Source organism: Canis lupus, chromosome 32 (genome assembly GCF_048164855.1).
Source record: "Canis lupus baileyi chromosome 32, mCanLup2.hap1, whole genome shotgun sequence".
Classification (NCBI taxonomy): Eukaryota; Metazoa; Chordata; class Mammalia; order Carnivora; family Canidae; genus Canis; species Canis lupus.
Window position 1 is genome coordinate 43665358 of NC_132869.1, and position 21048 is coordinate 43686405.

At 56.7% G+C, this 21048-nt stretch overlaps 1 protein-coding gene across 2 annotated transcripts; it reads right to left on the reverse strand.

The window, feature by feature from the left end:
- Nucleotides 1-13690: 13690 nt before the first annotated feature.
- On the reverse strand, nt 13691-21002 carry LOC140623371 (USP6 N-terminal-like protein). 2 transcript variants are annotated; one of them, XM_072809850.1, is made up of 7 exons: nt 20659-21002; nt 17391-17511; nt 16623-16717; nt 16352-16417; nt 15742-15841; nt 15317-15471; nt 13691-15023 (listed from the first exon to the last, which is right to left on the reverse strand). In XM_072809850.1, the coding sequence occupies exons 1-7, from the start codon at nt 20836-20838 to the stop codon at nt 14919-14921; spliced, it is 822 nt and encodes a 273-aa protein (XP_072665951.1). In that variant the 5' UTR covers nt 20839-21002; the 3' UTR covers nt 13691-14918. The 2 variants fall into 2 exon arrangements, with proteins under 2 accessions (XP_072665951.1, XP_072665952.1); XM_072809851.1 differs by having other exon boundaries at nt 17391-18319; nt 20659-20797.
- Nucleotides 21003-21048: the final 46 nt, after the last annotated feature.

A 21048-nucleotide genomic window follows, 5' to 3' on the forward strand; every position in this document is an offset into this window, starting at 1 on the left:
TTTTTTGGTTTCACCTTGGCTGATGACTGGCTATTCTCACCTTTAGCTAGTTTTATCTTCCTCTGCTAGATTATAAACTTGTCAAATCATCTTCATATCTGTAACACATAATGCGATCCCCGGGACATAGAAACTATGCAATACGTGATCACTGAGTGGCCACAGACCACCAGAAGTGAAATCCATGTAAGGCCTTCAGCTAAAGAGACTGCAAGTAAGTGAGAAAAGTGGTCTAGTTTCACTGAAATCTCAGGGAAGCTGTGACCTCTCCCTGGCTGAAGTGTGCACACATCAGCATGTGGCCACATGTGCCCAGACAACCACAGAGCTCCTCACAAGGCACAGGAAACGGAGCCCATCCCTGTTGACATGAACAAGTGACTCATTATTCTGCCGCAGCCAACTCAGTGAGAAACTGTTCTAAGGTCATATTTTCACAAGTTTGGGCCCTGGCTTACATTAAAACTACTTTTTAAAAAAAAAATTTTTTAAAACTACTTTTGATTTTAACTTCATTACCAACACCCATCATTTCTCTCTTGCCCGTATTGTAAGGGGCTTTCAGACCTTGATACAAATACATTGAAAGTGTATGAATTTGAAATAGATACACATATGAATATTATTCTGGGGAGAAGGTCCGGAGCAGCGCCGTGTAGTACTGTCTGTACTTGTGCTGTCCAGCAGAGGAGCCACCAGCCATGTGTTGCCACTGAGCACTTGAAAAGTGGTGAATGTGACTGTGGAACTGGATTTTAATTTTATTTAATTGTAATAAAATTTAAATAGCCGCATGTGGCTAACGGTGACTGTACTGGGCATCACAGTGGTAGATAACTATGACAGCACATAGAGCCAGTGGAGCACTTTTAAAAACATGCCATCCCTACTCCTTGAGAACAGTGACCATTTATTACTACGCGTTGTATCTTCAGTGCCTGATTCAGGTTCAGTGTTTAATCAATGTTTGTTGAGTGAATAACTGAAGGGCCAAATTTCATATTTTCTCTGATCTTAGTTATTACGTTTCTAAAATAAAAAGGATGTACACTTAGATTTCTTCTAACTCAAAAAAAAGACTCTAGTAAGCAAATACTTATTAGACAAATATCTATTAAGTACCTATTATGTGCGAAGTAACTTCATTGCTGTAGCAATCTTAGGAAACTATCATTATACTGACTTTCAGAAAAGGGAAATAGTTTGCCCAAGCTCATGCAGCCCATAACTGATAATGTCAAAATTTTAACTCAGGTCTGTCTAGCTGTCTTCACTACACTCTTGCTTCTATATAAATCATAAATATAAATATAAATAAATGTAAATACTTTAGATAAATATAAAATAATAACAGCATTGAGAGGGCAAGGTGGCATACAAACCACACTGAATTGAAATATAGATCCTCCTCTTGGGAAGATCCCTGGTTCTACAGGTAAATTCTTGACTGCTGAGTGAGAGATGCCAGCTCTTCAAAAAACACCTGGGCTACTGAGAAGGCACAGACACTCTTTAGCCTCCTGAACCCACTGAAGCTGATGAAGGGAGGCAGGAGGGAAATCAGCCCGGAATGTACCAGAGTAAATACCTAGAAACCTCTGAGTTTTATCTTCCCTCTGTTGCTACCATATGAAAGCTTCAAATAGAAAGATTTCCTCCTCCTGCCTTCCACAGTCACAGTCCAACAAAATGTTCTTTTGGAATGTTTGAGGCTAATGAGTGAGAACATTTTTGTAGATGTAGGCATAATATACTTTTGACACAGTAATTTCAAATCTAAGCAGTTATCCTAAATAACTAATTAAGCAAATATATCAAGATTTAGTTACCAAAAGTGAGGGAATGACTAAAAACATCAAAAATTGATAAGCCAATCAGAGAAATCTCAACATTAAATATTTGATGATACTATGCAATTATTACTTAATTATTTAGGTGTGACTGTAGTATTATTACCATTTTATTTTCTTAAATGAGGGTCTTTATCTTTTATAGCTCTTTGTCAATGAAATAAATAAAGATTTGATTCAAATATTTATTCCACCTCTTTTGATAGTAGTAAAAGACAAGAAAGGACCAAGTATCTTAGAACTGGATATGCCGTAAGTCTGGTATATTCAAACAATGGAATAGCTTGCAGCCATTAGAGTGAAGTTGTGTATAGCTCTGGAAAGATATACCAAAATGCTAACAGTGGTCATTTCTCGGTGGTGACTTTTCAATCAATTTCAATTTCCCTTCTGTTTATTTATATTTTCTGAAATATTTTCATTGAACGTATTGTTTATGTAATGAAATAATTTTAAACTGATTTCTAGATATTTAAGGTAGAGATAGGTAAATCAGTTAAGGAGTTTGCAAAGGAATTTTAAAGGGCCAGTGGGTATGTAGCTGCCTTTTTTTCGATCACAAAAGGACACCTGGCTTAGAAGCAGCTCAGAAGCTGACACAATCAATTCAACTCACACTTTTGTTTTGGATGAATTCCTTCTCCCCAGACTGAGGTGACTGAAGGCTCTTTATGCCTTGAGTTTAGGCAGAGGCTTTTCCTTCTCTGGCCCACCTGCCAAGGCTTCCATTAAGCCTTTCATCCTCTCTGCAGAGCAAGTGCTGGGTGTAGAGGCCTCACCTGTGCACAGTCTAGTGCTTCAAGCTGGTGCTATTTCCAGGAGGAGTTTATGGAAACACAGACTTGATTCTATATTTGGGCTTTGCTATAATCAATTACACTAGGGCTTGGAATAGCCGAAGTGCCTAGAATCTTTTTTTTTTTTTTTTTTAGTGCCTAGAATCTAATAGAAGAATGAAATGTTTACCTGGTCACTGTTTCAAATCCAACCCAAACCCAGTCAGGGGTTGTGTAGGGTGTCAGAGGTTATGTATTGTTCTTTCCACTGCCCCACCTGGGAAGAGTGAGTGCTCCTGGCCCCATTCTGCCCAGGCGGCTCCAGGGGCCAGCACAGCCCTGACCGGTGAGGGCACTCGGGTGACACGCATGGATTCATACAGGGCTGTGTGCACGGGCCCAGCCGGACCCATGTGCACCCTTCTCGCAGGCTGGTGCGGCCTTCCTGGCACCCTTCACTTGGATGCACCGCAGTTTGCTTATGGGTTCATGTATTGAAGGACATCCTGATCTCTTTAAGGTTTTAGCTATGATGAATAGAGCTACCGTGCATACTCGCATGCTAGTTTTTGCGTGGAAACAGTTTTTTCAGAACAATTGTCTAAATACTAGAAGTATGAATGTTGGGCCCTCAGGTGAGATTTATTTAGCCTTGGAAAAAACCGCTAAACTGTCTTCCAAAGCAACCGTATGCACATCCCCAGCATGAAGGAGCGTTCCTGTCATATACAACCCTCCAGCAACTGGGATCCTTTTTTGGGACTTTAGCATCTCTAAATGGTGTGTAGCACTATCTCGCTGCTGTTCACATTGGTAACTTCCTAGTGATAGAGGATGTAGACCATATTTTTGCAGGCTTGTTTTTTATTGGTACATCGCTTTGTCCAGGTGTCTGCACAGATATCCACCCGTGGTTATACGGCTATGTTCTTATTGTGGACTTCTGAGCGTTTTTTGTAGAGATTGGATAAAAATCAAGTAGTTTGAATATCAGATGTGTGTTTTGCAAATATTTTCCCAGTTTGTGAGTTGTCTTTTAGTTTTCTGGGCAAAGTCTTTCACAGAGTAGAAGTTTTACCTTTATAAAGTTCACATTATGTATATATATATATATATTTTTTTTTTTTTGGATCAGTGTTTCATGTTGTGTGTTAAAACGCACCACCAAACTCAAGGTCATGTAGATTTTCTTTTATGTTTTCTTTTTGATATTTTGATAGCTGTGTGTTTTAAATTTACGTACAACGTTCAGTGAGTTTTGCTGGACGTGGTGAGAGTTTGGTCCACATGTCACGTCGCGTCCCTGGGCTCCAGGTCACCGTCCGTCAGTGTCCTGGGGAAGCCGGGGTTGGGCTCCGCGTCGGGGAGACGTTTCCGCCGCTCACAGGCCTCGGCTGGAGCCTGGACGGAGGCGGGGGCGGCCCTGGGCGCGGGGACACCGCCTCCCGCTCGGCCTCCTGCAGCGCCTGCGCGTCCCGCAGGGGGCGCCCGAGCCCAGGCCCGGACCAGGGGGCGCGTGCGCAGTAGCCTCGTCCGCCTGCTGAGGGGAGCCTGGGTGCGCGGGGAGGCTCGGGGAGGCCGTGGGGGGGGCGTCCACGCTGACAGGGCCCGGCTCCTTAGGACCCGCGGGGAGGCTCGGGGAGGCCGTGGGGCCGCGTCCACGCTGACAGGGACCCGGCCTCCTCAGGACCCGCGGGGAGGCTCGGGGAGGCCGTGGGGCCGCGTCCACGCTGACAGGGACCCGGCCTCCTCAGGACCCGCGGGGAGGCTCAGGGAGGCCGTGGGGTTAGGGTTAGAGTTAGGGTTAGGGGTTTGGGTCAGGGTCAGGAGTTAGGGGTTACGGTTAGGGTTAGGGTTTTTAGGGTTAGTTTTACGGTTATAGTTAGAATCCGGGTTAGGTATATGGATTATGGACTAGGGGTTAGTGTTTGGTTTCGGTTACTGATAGGTCTGCTGTTAGGCTAGGTTAGGGTTAGGGTTACGATTAGGGTTAGGGTTTTTGTCTGTAACAGTAGAGATTGGATCTGGTCATGTGCTTGACACTGGGACTCCCAGTAGCTTCAATGGGTTAGTTTTAAGTGTTCTAGTTATGTTTGGGGTTAGGGTATGTGCTTGGCATCCATCCATTCAGAAGCCTCTCCAGAGGATCAAACTCCAGGCCTCTGTTGAGGTGACAGTAGCCATGGCAGGCGTCTCCTGAGCTAGGGAGGGGATTTGCGGCTCTAAGTACTCTTTATTTGGATTTTCAATTTCCTTCCTGTTTTTATCTCGCTGTGCCCACCCGTTCCATCAATACTAACAATTGTCATTTTAAAGTTTTAATTGAATTCCCGTTTGTTAACACAGTATAACATAGTTTCAGGTGTGCCACATAGTGATTCAACCTTTGGCTACAACGCCTGCTACTCGTCACAGGTGCCCTCCGTCATCCCCATCCCCCACTTCCCTATCCACCCCCCCCCCATTCCTCTGGTATTTATTACTTTATTCTCTATGGTTAAGAGTGTGTTTCTTGGTTTGCTTCTCTCATCTCCCCCCCCAACCCCGGCCCTTTGCCAGTTTGTTTGGTTTCTTAAAATCCACACGTGAACGCAATCGTATGGTATTTGTCTTTCTCTGACTGACTTAGTTCATTTAGCGTCAGTCCTTTCCGGTTCTCCCACGTCGTTGTCAATGGCTTCATGCCATCCCTTCTGATGACCGAGCGACGTCGCAGTGACTGTATTTCCCCCATCGTCTGTGCCCACTCATCTGTCGGTGGACGCCTGGGCCCGGTCCGCCGTTCGGCTGCTGTTGATGATGCTGCTGCAGACACTGGGCTGCGCGTCCCCCTTCGAATCTGTGCTTCTGTATCCTCGGGGCAAGTACCTCGCTGCGCAATTCCGGCATCGTAGGGTCGCTCTACTTTTAACTTCTTGAGGCCCCTCCACACCGTTCTCCACAGTGGCCGCACCTGTTCGCATTCCCACCAGGAGTGTAAGGGGCTCCCCCTTCTCCCCAGCCTCACCGACACCTGTTGTTTCTCGTGTTGTGAATTTTAGCCATTCTGACGGCTGTCAGGTGACGTCTCATCGTGGTTTGGGTCTGCATTTCCCTGGTGATGGGTGATGCTGAGTGACTTTCCGTGTGTCTGGTGGCCATCTGGATGTCCTGTCAGAGACAATGTCCATTCATGTTTTCTGCCCATTTTCAGTTGGTAATTTGTATTTAGGATGCTGAGATTTATATTTGCTTTATCTATTTTGGACACTAACTCTTTATCGGATGCATCGTTTACAAATATCTCCTCTCATTTTGTACGTTGCCTTTTTGCTACGGTTGTTTCCTCCACTGTGTGGAACCTTTTCAACTTGATGAAGTCCCAATAGTTTATTTTTGCTTTTGTTTCCCTCGCCTCAGAGGCGTGTCTAGAAAGATCCAATGGCCAATGTCAAAGACATTGCTGCCTATCTTTTCTTCTTTTTATGGTTTTAGGTCTCACATTTAGGTCCCTAATCCATTTTGAGTTTATTTTTTACATACATGGTGTAAGAAAGTGGTCCAGTTTCATTCTTCTGCATGTGGCTGCTTAGTTTTCCCAACCCCGTTTGTTGAAGAGACTGTGTTTTTGCCGTTGGATATTCTTTCCTGCTTTGTTGAAGATTAATTGAGCATAGAGTTACAGGTGTGTGTCTTGTTCCAGTTTTCCATTCTGTTCTATTGATCTAAGGCTCTCCTTCTTGTGCCCGCACCATACTCTTTGGATCACTAGAGCTCGGTGATATAACTGGAAATCTGAAACCCCAGCTTTGGTTTTTTTTCAACACTGCTTTGGCTATTTTCAATCTTCTGTGGTTTGTTGTTGTTTTGTTAAAGATTTTATTTATTTATTCATGAGAATACACAGAGAAGGGAGAGAGAGAGAGGCAGAGACACAGGCAGAGGGAGAAGCAGGCTCCATGCGGGGAGCCCGACATGGGACTTGATCCCGGGTCTCCAGGATCACGCCCTGGGCCGAAGGCGGTGCTAAACCGCTGAGCCCCCCCTACCCCCCCCCCGCCCCCGGCAGCCCATCTTCCGTGGTTCTATATAAATTTTAGGATCATTTGTTCCAGTTCTGTGAAAAATACCATTGCTATGTTGATGGGGATCGCATTAAATGTGTAGATTGAGCATAATTTGAGAAGAATGGATATTAACTATTCTTTAGATATCCGGTGGAATTGCCCCGGGAAGGCCATCTGGTCCTGGACTTTGTTTGTTGGGAGATTTTTGATTGCTGATTCAATTTCTTTGCTGGTTATCTGTCTGTTCCAGTTTCTTATTTCTTCCTTTTTCATTTCTGCTATGTTATCCATTTCTAGGAATTGATCTATTTCTTCCAGGTTCTAAGTTGTTGGCATATAATTTTTCATAATGTTCTCTTATAATCGTTGGTATTTCTGTGGTGTTTGTTGTTATTTCTCTTCTCTCATTTGTGATTTTATTTGGGTCGTGTCTCTTTCTTTTTTTAAAAAAAGATTTTATTTATTTATTCATGAAAGACACACAGAGAGAGCAGAGACACAGGCAGAGAGAAAATCAGGCTCCATGCAGGGAGCCTGATGTGGGACTCAATTCCCCAGGACCCCAGGATTCTGACTGGAGCCAAAGCAGATGCTCAACCACCGAGGCACCCAGGTGCCTTGCTGATTCAATTCCTTTGCTGGTTATGGGTCTGTTCACATTTTCTATTTCTTCCTATTTCAGTTTTGCCCGTTTGCACATTTCTAGGGATTTGTCCATTTCTTCCAGGTCTCCCAGTTTGTTAGCGTATAATCTTTCATAGTATTCCCTTATAATTGTCTTATTTTTCTGGTGTTGATTATGATCTCTCCTCTCTCATTTGTGATTTTTATTTAGAGATGGTCCTTTCTCTTTTCTTGTTGATAAGGCTGGCTAGGGCTTGATCCATTTTATTAATTATTTTGAAGAACCGGATCTTAGTTTCGCTATTCCATTCTACTGTTTTGTTGTTTCTGTGTTGTCTATTTCTGCTCTCATCTTTATTATTTCCCTTCTGCTGCAGGCTTTAGGCTTTGTTGCTGTCCTTTTTCAGCTCCCTTAGGTGTAGGGTTAGGTTGCGTATTGGAGACTTCTTGTTTCCTGAGGTAGGCCTGTATCGCTATGTACTTCCCTCTTAGGACTGCCTTTGCTGCATCCCAGAGGTTTGGAGAAACATGTTTTCATTTTCATTTGTTTCTATATATTTTCTAAATTTCCTCTTTAATTTCCTGGTTGCTCCATTCATTCTCTAGTAGGATGTTCATACTCTCCACGTATTTTTGGTCTGTCCAAATTTTTTCTTGCTCTTGACTTTGAGTTTCATAGTGTCTTGGTCTGAAAATGTACAGGGTATGATCTCAATCTTCTTGTACCTGTTGAGGGCTGATTTGTGGCCCATGATGTGATCTGTTCTGGAGAGTGTCCCATGTGCACTTGAAAGGAATGTATATTCTGCTCCTTTAGGATGAAATGTTCTGACTCTATCTGTTGAGTCGCTCTGGTCCAGAGAGTCAAGGCCATTGTTCCTCTGTTGATTTTTGCATAGATGATCGTAAGTGGGTGTTAAAATCCCCTGTCGTTGTATTATTAGCAGTGAGTTTCTGTATGTTGTTAATTGGTTTCTATATTTAGGTACTCCCATGTCGGTGGCATAAATATTTACAGTTGTTTGATAATCAGATAGAGATTGATAGAGAGTCTTCTTTTTTTTAAATTTTTATTTATTTATGATAGTCACAGAGAGAGAGAGAGGCAGAGACACAGGCAGAGGGAGAAGCAGGCTCCATGCACCGGGAGCCCGATGTGGGATTCGATCCTGGGTCTCCAAGATTGCACCCTGGGCCAAAGGCAGGCACCAAACCGCTGCGCCACCCAGGAATCCCGAGAGTCTTCTTAATTATGAAATAATGCCCTTCTTCATCTCTTCTTACAGTATTTGTTCTTTCTTTTTTTAACTTAAAGATTTTATTTATTTATTCATGAGAGATATACAGAGAGAAGCAGAGGCAGAAACACAGGCAGAGGGAGAGGCAGGCTCCCCAAGGGAAGGCCGATGTGGGACTCGATCCTGGGACCCTGGAATCACACCCTGAGCTGAAGGCAGATGCTCAACCACTGAGCCACCAGGTGTCCCCAGTGTTTGGTTTCAAATTTAGTTTGTCTGATATAAGTATGGGTCCTCCAGCTTTCTTTTTATGTCCATTAGCGTGATAGATGATTTTCCATCCCCTGACTTTCAATCTGCTGGTGTCTATAGGTCTAAGGTGAGCGTCTGTAGGCAGCATATACATGGATCTTGGTTTTTTTTTTTTAAAGATTGTATTTATTCATGAAAGAGAGAGAGAGAGAGGCAGAAACCTAGGCAGAGAGAGAAGCAGGCTTCCCACCAGGAGCCCGATGTGGGACTCGATCCCAGACTCCAGGATCACACCCTGAGCCGCAGGCAGAGGCTCAACCCCTGAGCCACCCAGGCATCCCGGATCTTGTTTTTTTAATCCACTCTGATATCCTATATCTTTTGATTGGAGCATTTATTCCATCTGCATTCAGAGTGATTATCGAAAAAGATTAATTTAGTGCCTTTGTGTTACCTGTAGAGTTGGTGTTTCTGGCGATGTTCTCTGGTCCTTTCTAGTCTTTGTTGGTTTGGGTCTCTTTTTTTCCCCCACTACAAGAGTCCCCCTTAAAATTCCTTGCCGGACTGGTTTAGGGGTCATGAACTCCTTTATTTTTTGCCTGTCTGGGTAACTCTTTATCTCTCCTTCCATCCTGAATGACAGCCTTGCTGAAGAAAGAATTCTTGGCTGCATACTTTTCCCATTCAGTATATTGAATATTTCCTTCCACTCCTTTCTGGGCTGCCAAATCTGTGGACAGATCTGCTGCAAACTTGATTCATCCTCCCTTGTAGGTTAAGGACTCCCTCCCCCCACAAACCCCGCCTCCGCCGCTTTCAGGATTCTTTCCTTGTCTGTGTATTTTGTGAATTTGACTATGATGTGCCTTGGCGATGGTCGGCTTCTGTTGAATTTAGTGGGAGTTCTCTGTGCTTTCATTTTCAGTGTCTGTGTCCTTCCTCGGGTTAGAGAAGTTTGCATAATTTGTTCAAATAAAACTTCTGCCCCCTTTTCTCTCTCTTCATCTTCTGAGTCTCCTATGATATGAATGTTATTGTTTTAATAAGTGGCTGAGTTCCCTAAGTCTGCCTCTGTGGTCCATAACCTTTCTTGTTTTTAAGGCTTCCACTTGGGACTGCATCTCAGTTATAGCATTTTTATGGCCTGACTAGATTTTAGTTCTTTTATTTCTACAGTAAGGGATTCTCGAGTTTTCTTCTGTGCTCTTTTTCCAGCCCAGCTGCTATCTTTTTAAATCATGTTTTAAACTCTAGTCAGACATCATATCTGTGTATTGATGAACTTCCTAGCTGTGAGTACCAGGAGGTTTCTTTGGAGGTGAATTTCTCCATCTCATTATTTTATCCAAAAAGAAAGAAGGAAGAAAAAAAAACAAGAAAACAATAACAACAACAACCTACCACCCAAAAAACCCCACTAGATGTTTTGGCCTGCTTGTTAATCTAAATTCCAAAATAAGAAAGAAAATCAAAGTACAATGAAAGTAAACAAAACTAAGTAATATATAAGGTATATACATGAAAATTAAAATCAAGCAATTAATAAAAAAGAGTCGAAGAAAAGAAATGAAAATAAAGCAAGCACAAAGTACAGAGGAAGCTCGACCCCACTCTCCCCGCGGAGCTGGAGCTCTGCGGCCTCTGCGGTCCGTCCACTGGCGGCAGTGAGGGGTTGGGGCGGGATCTTGGGGCGGGGCCGCGGCGCTTACGTCAGGTGTGCACCTGCCTCGGGGCGATGCACCTGCCTCGGGGGCGATGCACCTGCGGGTCAGAGGCGGGGTCTGGCCTCCCGCGGGCGGCGCCGTGCTGCTCCTCGAGCCTCGGCGCTGACATCAGGTGCGCACCTGCCTCGGGAGCGATGCACCTGCCTCGGGGGCGATGCACCCGCCTCGGGGGAGATGCACCTGCCTCGGGAGCGATGCACCTGCCTCGGGAGCGATGCACCTGCGGGTCCGAGGCAGGGTCTGGCCTCCCGCGGGCGGCGCTGTGCTGCCCCCGAGCCTTGGCGCTGAGGGCGGGATGTGGGCGGGGGGGCGGGCAGGTCCCCTAGGCCTGGGGCTGAGCATCCCGCCCCCGGTCTGCAGGGGCCTCCGCAGAGGAGCCCCCGGGCCCCGGGCCTCCGCCGCTTCTGCAGACCCTGCGTTCACCCTGCCTGCGGCCCAGCTTCTGTTTGTTTTTTGATCTCGGACAAGTGACTGAGTTTCAAACCTCCAAGTTTTAGGGACTGCCCTGGGGGAGACCCGTGCTCCTCCCGCCCGGGAAGGTCTCCTCCCACTTTTGGCCTTTGCTGGCCCGGCCCAGGGACGCGGCCCCGACTGCACAGGGGTTTGCAGTTTGTGGCCACACAGGGCAGACAGCTGGCCCTAGTCCCGCGGCTCTCTGCCGGGGTCCCCGCTCCTGAGCCTGGGAACCGTTGGCGCCACCGTCCTTGGGACCCCGGGGACCCTGAGCCCACCCTGTCGCTCCAGGGGCCGCCCCCACTTCGCCTCCCGAGCACCGTCAAGGCCGGCGTGTCCCCCACTCTAGCAGACTTCTGGAAGTTCTGACTTTATGCTCTGCTGCTTCTAATACTGTGCGTAGACCTGTCAGCTGGCTCCCTGCCCCTGTGGGGTCCGGGGCTGCGTCTCCCCCAGACCGACCGATTGATTTTCTTTTTAAGATTTTATTTTTCTGTCATCTCTACACCCACATGGGGCTTGAACTCTCCGCCCCAAGAACAAGAGTCGCGTGTTCTTACGAACCACACCGAGCGGCCAGGCTCCCTTTGATTGATTGTTAGGTATTAATTGAAGCCGACGTGCTGCCTGTGTCAGGGCAGACACTGAGCCCCCTCGTCAAGGTGCGGTGGAGTCATTGGGACCTTGATCGATGTTAAAGAAAGCAGAGCCTCCCCGGGAGCCGAGGGAGCGGGGCCCACACACGTGACAAGTTGGCCATTTCCTTTACCAGGAGTCATTTGGCTGTCAATTTATTTAAATTGCTATTCAATGGCGAAGGTCGTTCTAGGATGGGGATACAGCGAGAACGTTCTAGGTTCGGAGGTAGCTAAAGCTCCCCCGTCATGGACTCGATGTCCCAGTTGGGTGCAGAGATAGGCGAGCCAGCAAAGAGATGAGAAACATGGCCCTGGGGTGCCTGCCGGCCTGGTCGGGGGACCTTGATCTCAGGACTGTGAGTTTGAACTCCATGTTGGGTGTAGAGAGAACATAAAAATAAAATCTTTAACAAATAATAAATGGATGAACTAACAAAGCATGACATGGAAGGTGAGTGCTCGCTTCAGGACAAACCTCAAAGCGGACTATGTCTAACCTGCGACCTGTTCTTGATTGCCCCGCTTGCACTCCTGGGCCCAGATGACGTCCTCCACGAGGGACGGTCCCGCCCGAGTGGGAGTGGGCTTCCTTCCCTGTAAGGCCCCTGCCTCCCCTCGTTCTGCAAGAGAGAAGAGCCCGGAAAGGCACGAGCTCGGGGGATCAGCATAAACCTTGGCGATGGTCCTTCCCGATCCCGGGAGCCAGAGCTCGGCCTCCTTTTGGGACCCGACATAGTAAAGAAGCCCATGTGGTCAGTGGCTCGGATGCAGGGTGGAGGCCGAAGGAGAAGCAGGAAGAACAAAATAGGGGGGAAACCAGAAGCTGAAGGAGAGGAGGACAGATATCAGCATCCAGAGCCTTCGCGGGGACCCAGCGTCCTTTCCCAGGAGGGGCCCCCCTCTGTAGGGTGCTTCCCGCTGCCCCGCACTCCCCGTCGGCACCCGCAGGCACATCCCCAGGCCTCCAGCGCCTCTGCAGCCATGGTCTGGAGCGTCCTCCGTGTGTCCTACCAGGGACCCCAGCGTCGTGTCTGTAACTGTCCGGCTGCGGTCTGACAACAATCAGGGGATTCCGACGTTTGTTGGGTTTGGGGTGTGTGTGTGTCTGTGGCCGTGCCACGATCTGATCCTCAGGCCACGTCGTCCTGACGCCGAAACGGTTGAAACACCATCATTTCTGGTGCTGGCGCTGGGCGGCTAGCTGGGTTCTCCTGGCCGACCCGGGCTCCCTCGTGCCGTGCCCTCCCGCCCGAGGGTCAGCTGAGCTGGAAGGTCCGGCTCGGCCACATTCCCGTGGGTGGCAGTGGGTCCCCCCTGAGCGCCGGCTGCTTCTCTTTTCCCCGATGCCTCTCCAGCGGGGAGCCAGACCTCGGGGCTGCCCTGAGAGGAGCTCCTGAGGAGCCGGCTGCCCATGGGGGAAGCCCTGGGGCTGCCTGTGTGTGGGAGTCGGGGTGGGGACGGGGCTGGGGTCCCTCTGTCATCCTGCACTGCCTGCCCCCAGGCCGAGCCCCACGCTCACCCAGCCCCTACTCTCTAGGGCATGCAGGGTGCCCTCCACACTCCAGTACGAGAGATCCAGCAGCACCAGGTGTGCACGCTGAGCCCGCTGGGTGAGGGTGGCCCAGGTGTGAGAGCTGCAAGGGCCTGCTGTCCTGACGTCCCCTCCGGGGCCACGCTGACCGCCCTGCGGGCCCTCTGTGCCCCAGACGCACAGGCCCGGGGCGGGGAGGGGAGGAAGTGCCCCGGAGCCCGGGCAGCCCAGGCCCCCTGGACAGAGGGGGCACAGACCTCCCAGGGCACTTTGCACAGACCCTGGTGACCTGAGGCTCCCCAGCTGTCACTCTGTCCCAGGCCCGTCCTGGCCGCGGGCACAGGCTGAGTCGCAGTAGAGTCTGTGGGGTCCTGACCCTGGCGTTTGGCCGCCCCTGGAAGGCACGTGGGGACGTCAGCTGTGTGTGTCTGGCGGCGCCCCTGCAGGGGCTGGTCGGGGCCTGGGCGGTGCCCCCTCCTCCCCTCTGGGGGTGTCTCCCTACCCCGTGCACAGAGCTCCGGGAGATGCAGAAATGAGCCGGCCGTGCATTTTCACACAACAACACTTTATTGAACTTGCAACAGCAAACAGGGACTCAGAGCCGAGGGTGCGTGCCTTCCCCTGGGAGACCTTCCTGTCCTTAGAGGAAAGCGGGAATCCCACAGGGGTGCGGGTGCTGGAATCCCCCACCTGGGAGCCTGTGCGGACTCGACTCCGGGTGGGGGCGTGTGTCCTAGGTTGGGGCGTTGAGAGGCGGTTCTGGGGACAGCAGGGCTGACCTGGACCTGCGGCCCATGGGCTCCTGCGCTGGGTCCCCGCAGGGCAGCTGGACCCTGGCCTTGGGCCCCCTGGGGCCGGGTGACTGACTGCTGGAGCCCCAGCACATGGAGGAACCTGCCTCCTGGTGTGGGTGCGGGTGGGGCCCACGGGCCTGCCCCTGCTGCCCTGCCCTGGGGTGTCCCGGGATCCCCAGGGCTGCCCTAGGTCAGCGACCTGGATCTGTGGGGCACACCCAGGGCCCAGGAGGCCACATCCGGCTGTGAGAGGGCTCGCTCAGCCCGGGGCCAGAACGCAGGCCTGGCCAGGGCCCTGGGGCACTGGATCCCATTAGTGCTGGGCCTGGGGGGGGCTCGAGTCACCCCTGCCCCCACAGAGCCCGGGGCCAGGCCAGCCCAGGTCCTTCTGGGTCAGGGGCTGGTGTCCTGTGCGGGGGGGTGCCGCCCTCTGGGAGGGACAGCGAGACGAGGCAGGGCACGGTGACGGCAGGCCAGAGCCTCCGGGCCCCCGCCCTCACTGCCACGCTCTGCCCCCGAGGCCGGCGAGCATCAAGCTGCCCCATGGACACGGAGAGCAGAGGGTCCCAGGCCTGTGCGGGGCCTCGGGGCAGCAGGCTCAGCGCCACCCTGGCTCTGCCCTGGCTGTGCCCGTCACTGCCCAGCGAGGGGCACGAGCTGCAGTGGCCGCGGGGCAGGAAGGGTGTCCTGGGCCCGACAGCGTCGTCCCTAGGGAGCTGGGGGGACCCCGTGATGGGAGTCCCGGGGGTGCTCCAGGGCCTGGTCCGTCGCGGGGCCTCTGGGGTGGCCCAGGCAGGTGCCGAATGGAAGGGGACCCCGTATTTGTCTTGAAGCCCACCATGTCTGGAGGCCGCCTGCCTGCACCGTCCTGTTGCACTGGGAGGGTGGGGAGGGAGCTCCAGCACTGGCGGGGGGAAGTTGGACGAAGGCCTGGCTGGGAGGGGGTCTGGGCGGCTCAGGCTGGGTGGCTGGGCCCTGGGAGACCTGCTCCTCTACCCTGGGCGGTGGCTCAGAGGCTGGAGAAGAGAGGAGAGGCCCGGGCGCCAGGGACACTTGCTCCAGGCCCAGGGGCCTCGTGAGGAACTCCTCAGGTCCCGCTGGAAAGAGGCCGACGGGGTCAGCATCTCCAGCAGGCTGTGTGTCCCCCGCTGGGGGCCCCGGGGGTCCTCACAGCTCCCACGTGGCCCCCCGGCCTGACCCTGTGCTCAGCCCCCCACACTGGTGCCCGAGCCCTGCAGTGGGTGCCCGCCTGCCCAGCCCTGGCCTGGGGTCCCCGAGGCTGGAGCAGAAGAGGAGAGCCCCAGAGATGAGGACGGGGGCCCCGGGGGCTCTGTCCCCTGTGGGCAGTCCCAGCGGGCCAAGTCGGGAGGGGCCGGGGCCCTGAGCCCACCTGGGGCGGGGGCAGGTCGCACCGCATCCTCCGGAGCAGGGTCATGGAGGCCTGAAGGTGTCTGAGCACCACCTCGTCCTCCAGGGCCCAGGGCTGGGCCAGAGAGTCCTGGAGGAACTCCCGGAGCCCTTCCAGGGGCAGCTTCAGGAGGCGCTCTGGGCGGTGGGCGAGAGTCAGACCCAGAGGGCCCTGCCCTGGGGCCCCCGGTGACCCCAGGCCAGCGGCTGGGGTCCCGCTGTGCCCAGGAGCGCCGTGGGCAGTGCGCTGGCTGGGGTGGCCCCTGCCCACTGCTCCTCTCAGGGAGCCCCGCTGCACCCGCCTGCCCCGCCGTCCCCCTGCACCAGGTCTGGGTGCTGCTCAGAGCACAGGGTCACCGCCCCTGCCCCCCGCCCCTGGCACACCTGGGCTCCCAGGGGCTCACTTACTCCTGTGCACCTTGAGGATGGTGTAGGCCATGGCCGTGAGCACCCTCTCCCCATCAAGGACGTAGGCATCCCACAGCTTCAGGGTGAGCGAGAAGGGGGTCTACGGGACAGCGGGGTGGGAGGAGCGGCCTGAGCAGGGCCCCTGAAGGGCTCGGCTGGGGCTAGGCTAGGCCTGCCATCTGCCCCCCGGCTGCCTCCGACGAGGCCCCACAGCCCCCCGTGCATGCCCTCCTCCCAGGGAGATCAGGGCTCCCGGCCGCTCTGGGTTCCGACCCTGGCCAGCACCTCCCGCACCCCTTGGGGGACAGACTCTGCCCGCACTTGATGACACCACGCCTTGAGAGGACCCCAGGCTGGCCGCCCGATGGGCGGGGGGCCCGTCCACACCCCAGGCTGACCCGGCCTCCCCCGGGGGAGCTGAGGCAGAGACGGCCCGCCCCCCGGAACCTCGTCCAGGGACCCTCTGGGCTTCTCCAGGATGGGCTGGGCTGCGAGCCTCAGCCTCAGGGCCCCGGGGTTGGGCCTGGCTCGTCTGGAGGGTGGGGCTGAGCTGGGCCCTCCCCGGGGACAGGGGACAGGTCCGGGAGCGGGGGTCCCGGGAGGGCCTCACCCGGCCGAGGAAGCACTGCAGGAACCACTTTGGAGTATAGATGCCGGTGGACATCTGCTCCTCGTCCTGGCGGGAGGGCAGGAGGTGCTCAGGCCCCACGCCGCGGCCCCTGGAGCCGGGTGGACGCGCTCCCCATGGCCCAGCCCAGCCCCGAGGGCGCCCCCGGGCCCCAGGGGGAGGAACGTGACCCCAACTCTGGGCAGCTCGGAGGGCCGTGCCCCCGACCCCCTACCCCGGGCCGGGGGATGGAGCCTCAGAAGCTCCCACTTGCCATGTGCTTCCTCAGGTCGGGGAGAGCTCTTTGGAGGACGCGCTCGTGATGAGCCTGGAACCTGAGGAGCTTCTGGAAGCCCGGGACGAAGAAGCCTGAGAAGGCCCCAGGCCCCCACGGTCAGGGCCTCCTCCTGCACCAGGCGGGGTGGGGGGTGTCGGGGCAGGGGCCTCCCCCCACGCCCTGACCCCCATGTGCCCACCGCCCTCGGAGCCCTGACTGGACCCGCTCTTCCCAGAGGGCAGGGCTGCCTCCCAGGCCGGGGGTGCGGGGCCCGGGGACCCTTGTCCTCAGAGACCCCACGGGGCGTGGGCTGGGGGCTGAGGACCAGGCCCGGCTGACCCAGCACCCTCTCTCCTGCAGGGGCCGCCATGGGGACAGCAGGTCCCCAGCCCCAAGGGGCAGCGGGTGCAGGCCACGGGGAGGGTGATGGGCGTGCACGGCCCTCTGTGGGGCTTGGGAGTGAGGCTGGGGGCCCCCGGGAGGGAGAGACGCTGCCCCCTGGGCCCCGTGTGGCCGTGGGCTGGCAGGGGGGCCTGGGGGGCAAGCAGGCAGCCGGGCGGGAGGCTGGGGGAGCAGCGGGAGTGCGAGCCTGGCCTGCAGACGGTGGGGCGGGTGGCCGTGGCTCCAGGACCCCAAGGCCACCGGGGAGGTGGGGCCCTTGCCCGTGGGGGGGTGGGCTGGGGGGGTCCCCGCCTGCCCCCCGGAGCAGCCTGCAGGGAGGCCCTCCTGACTCCCCTCCCGCCCGACGGCCCGGCGGGCCCCTACCGTGCCTGTCGTCAGCAGGCGACACCATCAGCTGGGCCAGCGCCCAGAAGGCATCGTCCTCGGGCAGGAACATGAGGACGATGGCCGCGATCTCGCTCATGCCCTGGCAGTAGCCCACCTCCTACAAGAGCCAGAGCCCCATGGAGGGCGTGCGCCCCGAGGCCCCCTCTGATCCCACCCTGCGGGCGTCAGGCTCCGCCGGCCCCCTCACAGCCCGGGCTCCCGGAGGGGGCTCTCAGAGGGCAGGGGGGCAGGTGAGGTCCACCCGGACCAGCTCGGGCGCCAGCACCCCGGGCCCCACTACCGAGCCCTGCGGCCGCCGTGCCAGGGCCCCCCGTCCTCAGACCAGCACGAGGGGCCTCTGTGAGCTGTGCCAGGCTGCAGGGGACCCGCCAGGTCTGGAGACCCCCCGGAGGGCAGGTCGGGGGCCTGACTGTGGCCCCTGGCAGGTCCCACGAGGGGAGCTGGGCCAGGACACCCCGCGGGGCCGGGGAGTGCGTGAGCTGGGGTCCTCGGGGACCCTTCTGGGATGCGCCGTGGAAGGGGGCGGCCTCCTGGGCGCCTGGGCCTCGTGCCCTTCAGGGGAGTGGGAGCCTTCCCCGCCCGGGTTCTCGTCAGTAGAGCCGTCTGTCAGGGTCCAGACCCGAGCTCTAGGACGGCCGCGGTGCACGCGGGGGCCCCGGGCAGCCCCAGCCCTCAGGCACGCAGGCCCTGCCTCCCCTGGGAGGTCTGCACCCCGCCCCCTGCCCCTCCCAGAGGAGAGAGACCCTCCCTGGCATCTCGGGGCCGTGGAGCTGGGGCCCTGACTGTGAGTCCCGCTGGTCACCAGCACTCAGGACAGGCCGCCCGTGGGGCAGGGGGCGGGGGCAGGGACACTCTCAACGTCGTACACCGAGTAGGCCACCAGCACGTGGAACAGGGCTCGCTGCCTAGGAGGGGGGACAGCGGGGGGCTCTGCTCAGTCAGCCCCCGCCCAGCAAGGCCGCCGAGGTGCTGACACCTGCCCCGCAGGCCCTGCGGCCCGCAGGGCCCCTCCGCGGGGGCCGATCTCTGGGGTCAGGTCTGCGCACAGGGACAGGTGGCGACCTCACAACGTGCAGTGTGCCGGGGGTTCAGTGCACCCTGGGGTGTCCGACGCCTCTGAGAGGCTCCCGCCATGGGGTGTGCAGCTCCAGGCTCCCCCAGTGCCACCAGCGCCCCTTCCAGCCCTGGAGCGGCCCCCCCCTGCACGCCCCTGGGAGCCAGCGCTCCCCCTGCCCCGGTCCCCGCAGCCCCTGACGCCTCTCCTCCGCTGCCCTGGCCTGGCCTGGCCCCGTGTCCCGGGAACACCACCAACCCCACGTGGCCCCTGCCCCGAGCCCATGCAGCCGGGGCGTCCGTGGCCCTGAGCCCACCCCCAGGCCTTCCCAGGTGTCCCTGGGCTGGACTCTGTGGCGGGGGACCCCGGGCCCGCCCATTCCAGAGCATCTTAGGGCTCCAGGTCTGAACTGCCGTGAGGAGAGCAGGGAACGTCGTGCAGGTGTGACCCCGATACAGGCTGCGAACCCCTGGGGTCACTATCTGAGCACGGGGGGTACGGGGTGCGGCCCCCTCAGCGCTGCCAGGAGCTGCCCGATGCCCCCCGCAGGGTGGCCTGAGTCTGCACCCTGGCTCCGCGGCCCCCGGGCCTGGGCTGCTGGAGGCCGGCTCCCCCTGGGCCGGGGGTCACAGGTCAGCCTGACCCTGCCGCGCTCTGAGGGCCACGGGGGCCCCGGGGGGCAGCAGGTTCCCTGCAGGGAGGAGCACCGAGTTCCTGTGGGGAGACGGTCCGAGCGGCCCCCCGGGAAGCCCAGCCACCCTTGCCTGGTGGCTCCCCAGCCCCGCCCCTGGCGCCCCTGCAGGTCAGCCCTGGGGTCCCGGGCTCCCACACACCCCGCCCGCTGCACACAGAGGTAGCCACACCCTCTGCTCCACCCACCTGCACCCCCCTGTCGGGGACTCCCTGCCTTCCCCACCTCCCCGCAGCCCCTGGGGACTCTATGGGACACCCGGGCTTCTGACAGGAGCAGGCCGTCCAGAGAACCCCAAGGTGGCCGGGGAGGCTGAGCATGTCCCACAGGGGGCAGCTGTACCGCGTCCTTGTGGGGGGGGGCGGGACCGATAGTGTAGGGGTGGGGGTGTGGGGGTGTGGGGGATGGTGTGGGGGTGATGTAGGGGGATGGCGTGGGGCGGTGGTTGAGGGGATGGGGTGGGGGGCTGCGGACACAGGGCACCCCCTTCTCTAAGGTGCACACGGAGATGTCTACAGATAAAGGCGACCCCAGTCTGGGGTTTGCTGTGACCCCTGCCCCTGCCCCTGGGGCCCCGTGTGCTCAGCGCAGGGCCTGCCTGGACCGGGGCGGCATCTGGGGGTCGTCATGCTATGTGTGCTCACCAACTGCAAATTGTCTAAGATAAAATGCCCAGAATTCAGAAGTACATAAAGCACTGAGGGTGGGTGTCACCCTGACCTGTCCGACCTTCGTCGGGTCCATGTGTCTCGGTCCAGCCGCGGCTGGGCCACCTGGCCCCCAGATCCCCTTACTGCCCCCCCACGCCCCCACCCTGGCCTTTGCTCTTCACGGGGCCGCCCCTCAGCCCCTTGGGGTTCAGCTCAGACGGTGACCCCTGGAGGCCCCATCCTGGGGCCTCCCCATCCCCGAGACCCTGGGGGTGGGGGCACGGGGGTCATCCCCAGCACCCTACCATGTGGCAGTGTGTTGTTTGCTGCCGTCCGAGACCCTGTGTCCCCTGCACAGAATCCCCCGGGCCTCCCCTGGCCCCCAAACCCCGCTGGTCAGGACACAGACCCCGACCTGTCAGCAGCTGCTGTCCTGGGCAGGGAGCCCTGGGGCCACCATGGGAGTGTGTCCTGCAGGAACCTCCACCCTTCCCCTGGGAGGCCGGGGACGGCAGGAGTGCCCACCGTGCCCGCGGGGCCTGCGTGAGGGCCTGTGCCCAGCTGTCGTGGGTGGGGAGGGGACTGAGGGTCAGCCCTGGACAGGGAGGGGACATGGAGGATCAACCCGGGTGGGGAGGAGACATGGGGGGTCAGCCCAGGTGGGGAGGGGACATGGAGGATCAGCCCTGGTGGGGAGGGGACGGGGGGGTCAGCCCTGGTGGGGAGGGGACAAGGGGTCAGCCCGGGTGGGGAGGAGACATGGGGGGTCAGCCCTGGTGGGGAGGGGACAGGGGGGTCAGCCCTGGTCGGGAGGGGACTGACGCTCCACGGGGAGTGGATGGGCCCCACCTGGTATTTCCCGGCATTCCTGGCCTTAACCTGGTCCACGTTCAGCAATCGCAGCCACACCTGTCCCCGCACCTGGGGCGGGACCCCCTTGTCGACCCGGCGTCGCAGCTGCGGGGAGGAAGGCGATGCTGGTGAGAGGGGCCCAGGGCGGCCCCTTGGAGCCCAGGGAGCGCGAGGCATCTAGAAGGTTCCGGCTTCGGCTCCAGGGTGTCTCTGGAGAGGCTGGGTCTCCCTGGGTTGGGCTCCGCATCGGGGAGACGTTTCGGCCGCTCACAGGCCTCGGCTGGAGCCTGGACGGAGGCGGGGGCGGCCCTGGGCGCGGGGACACCGCCTCCCGCTCGGCCTCCTGCAGCGCCTGCGCGTCCCGCAGGGGGCGCCCGAGCCCAAGCC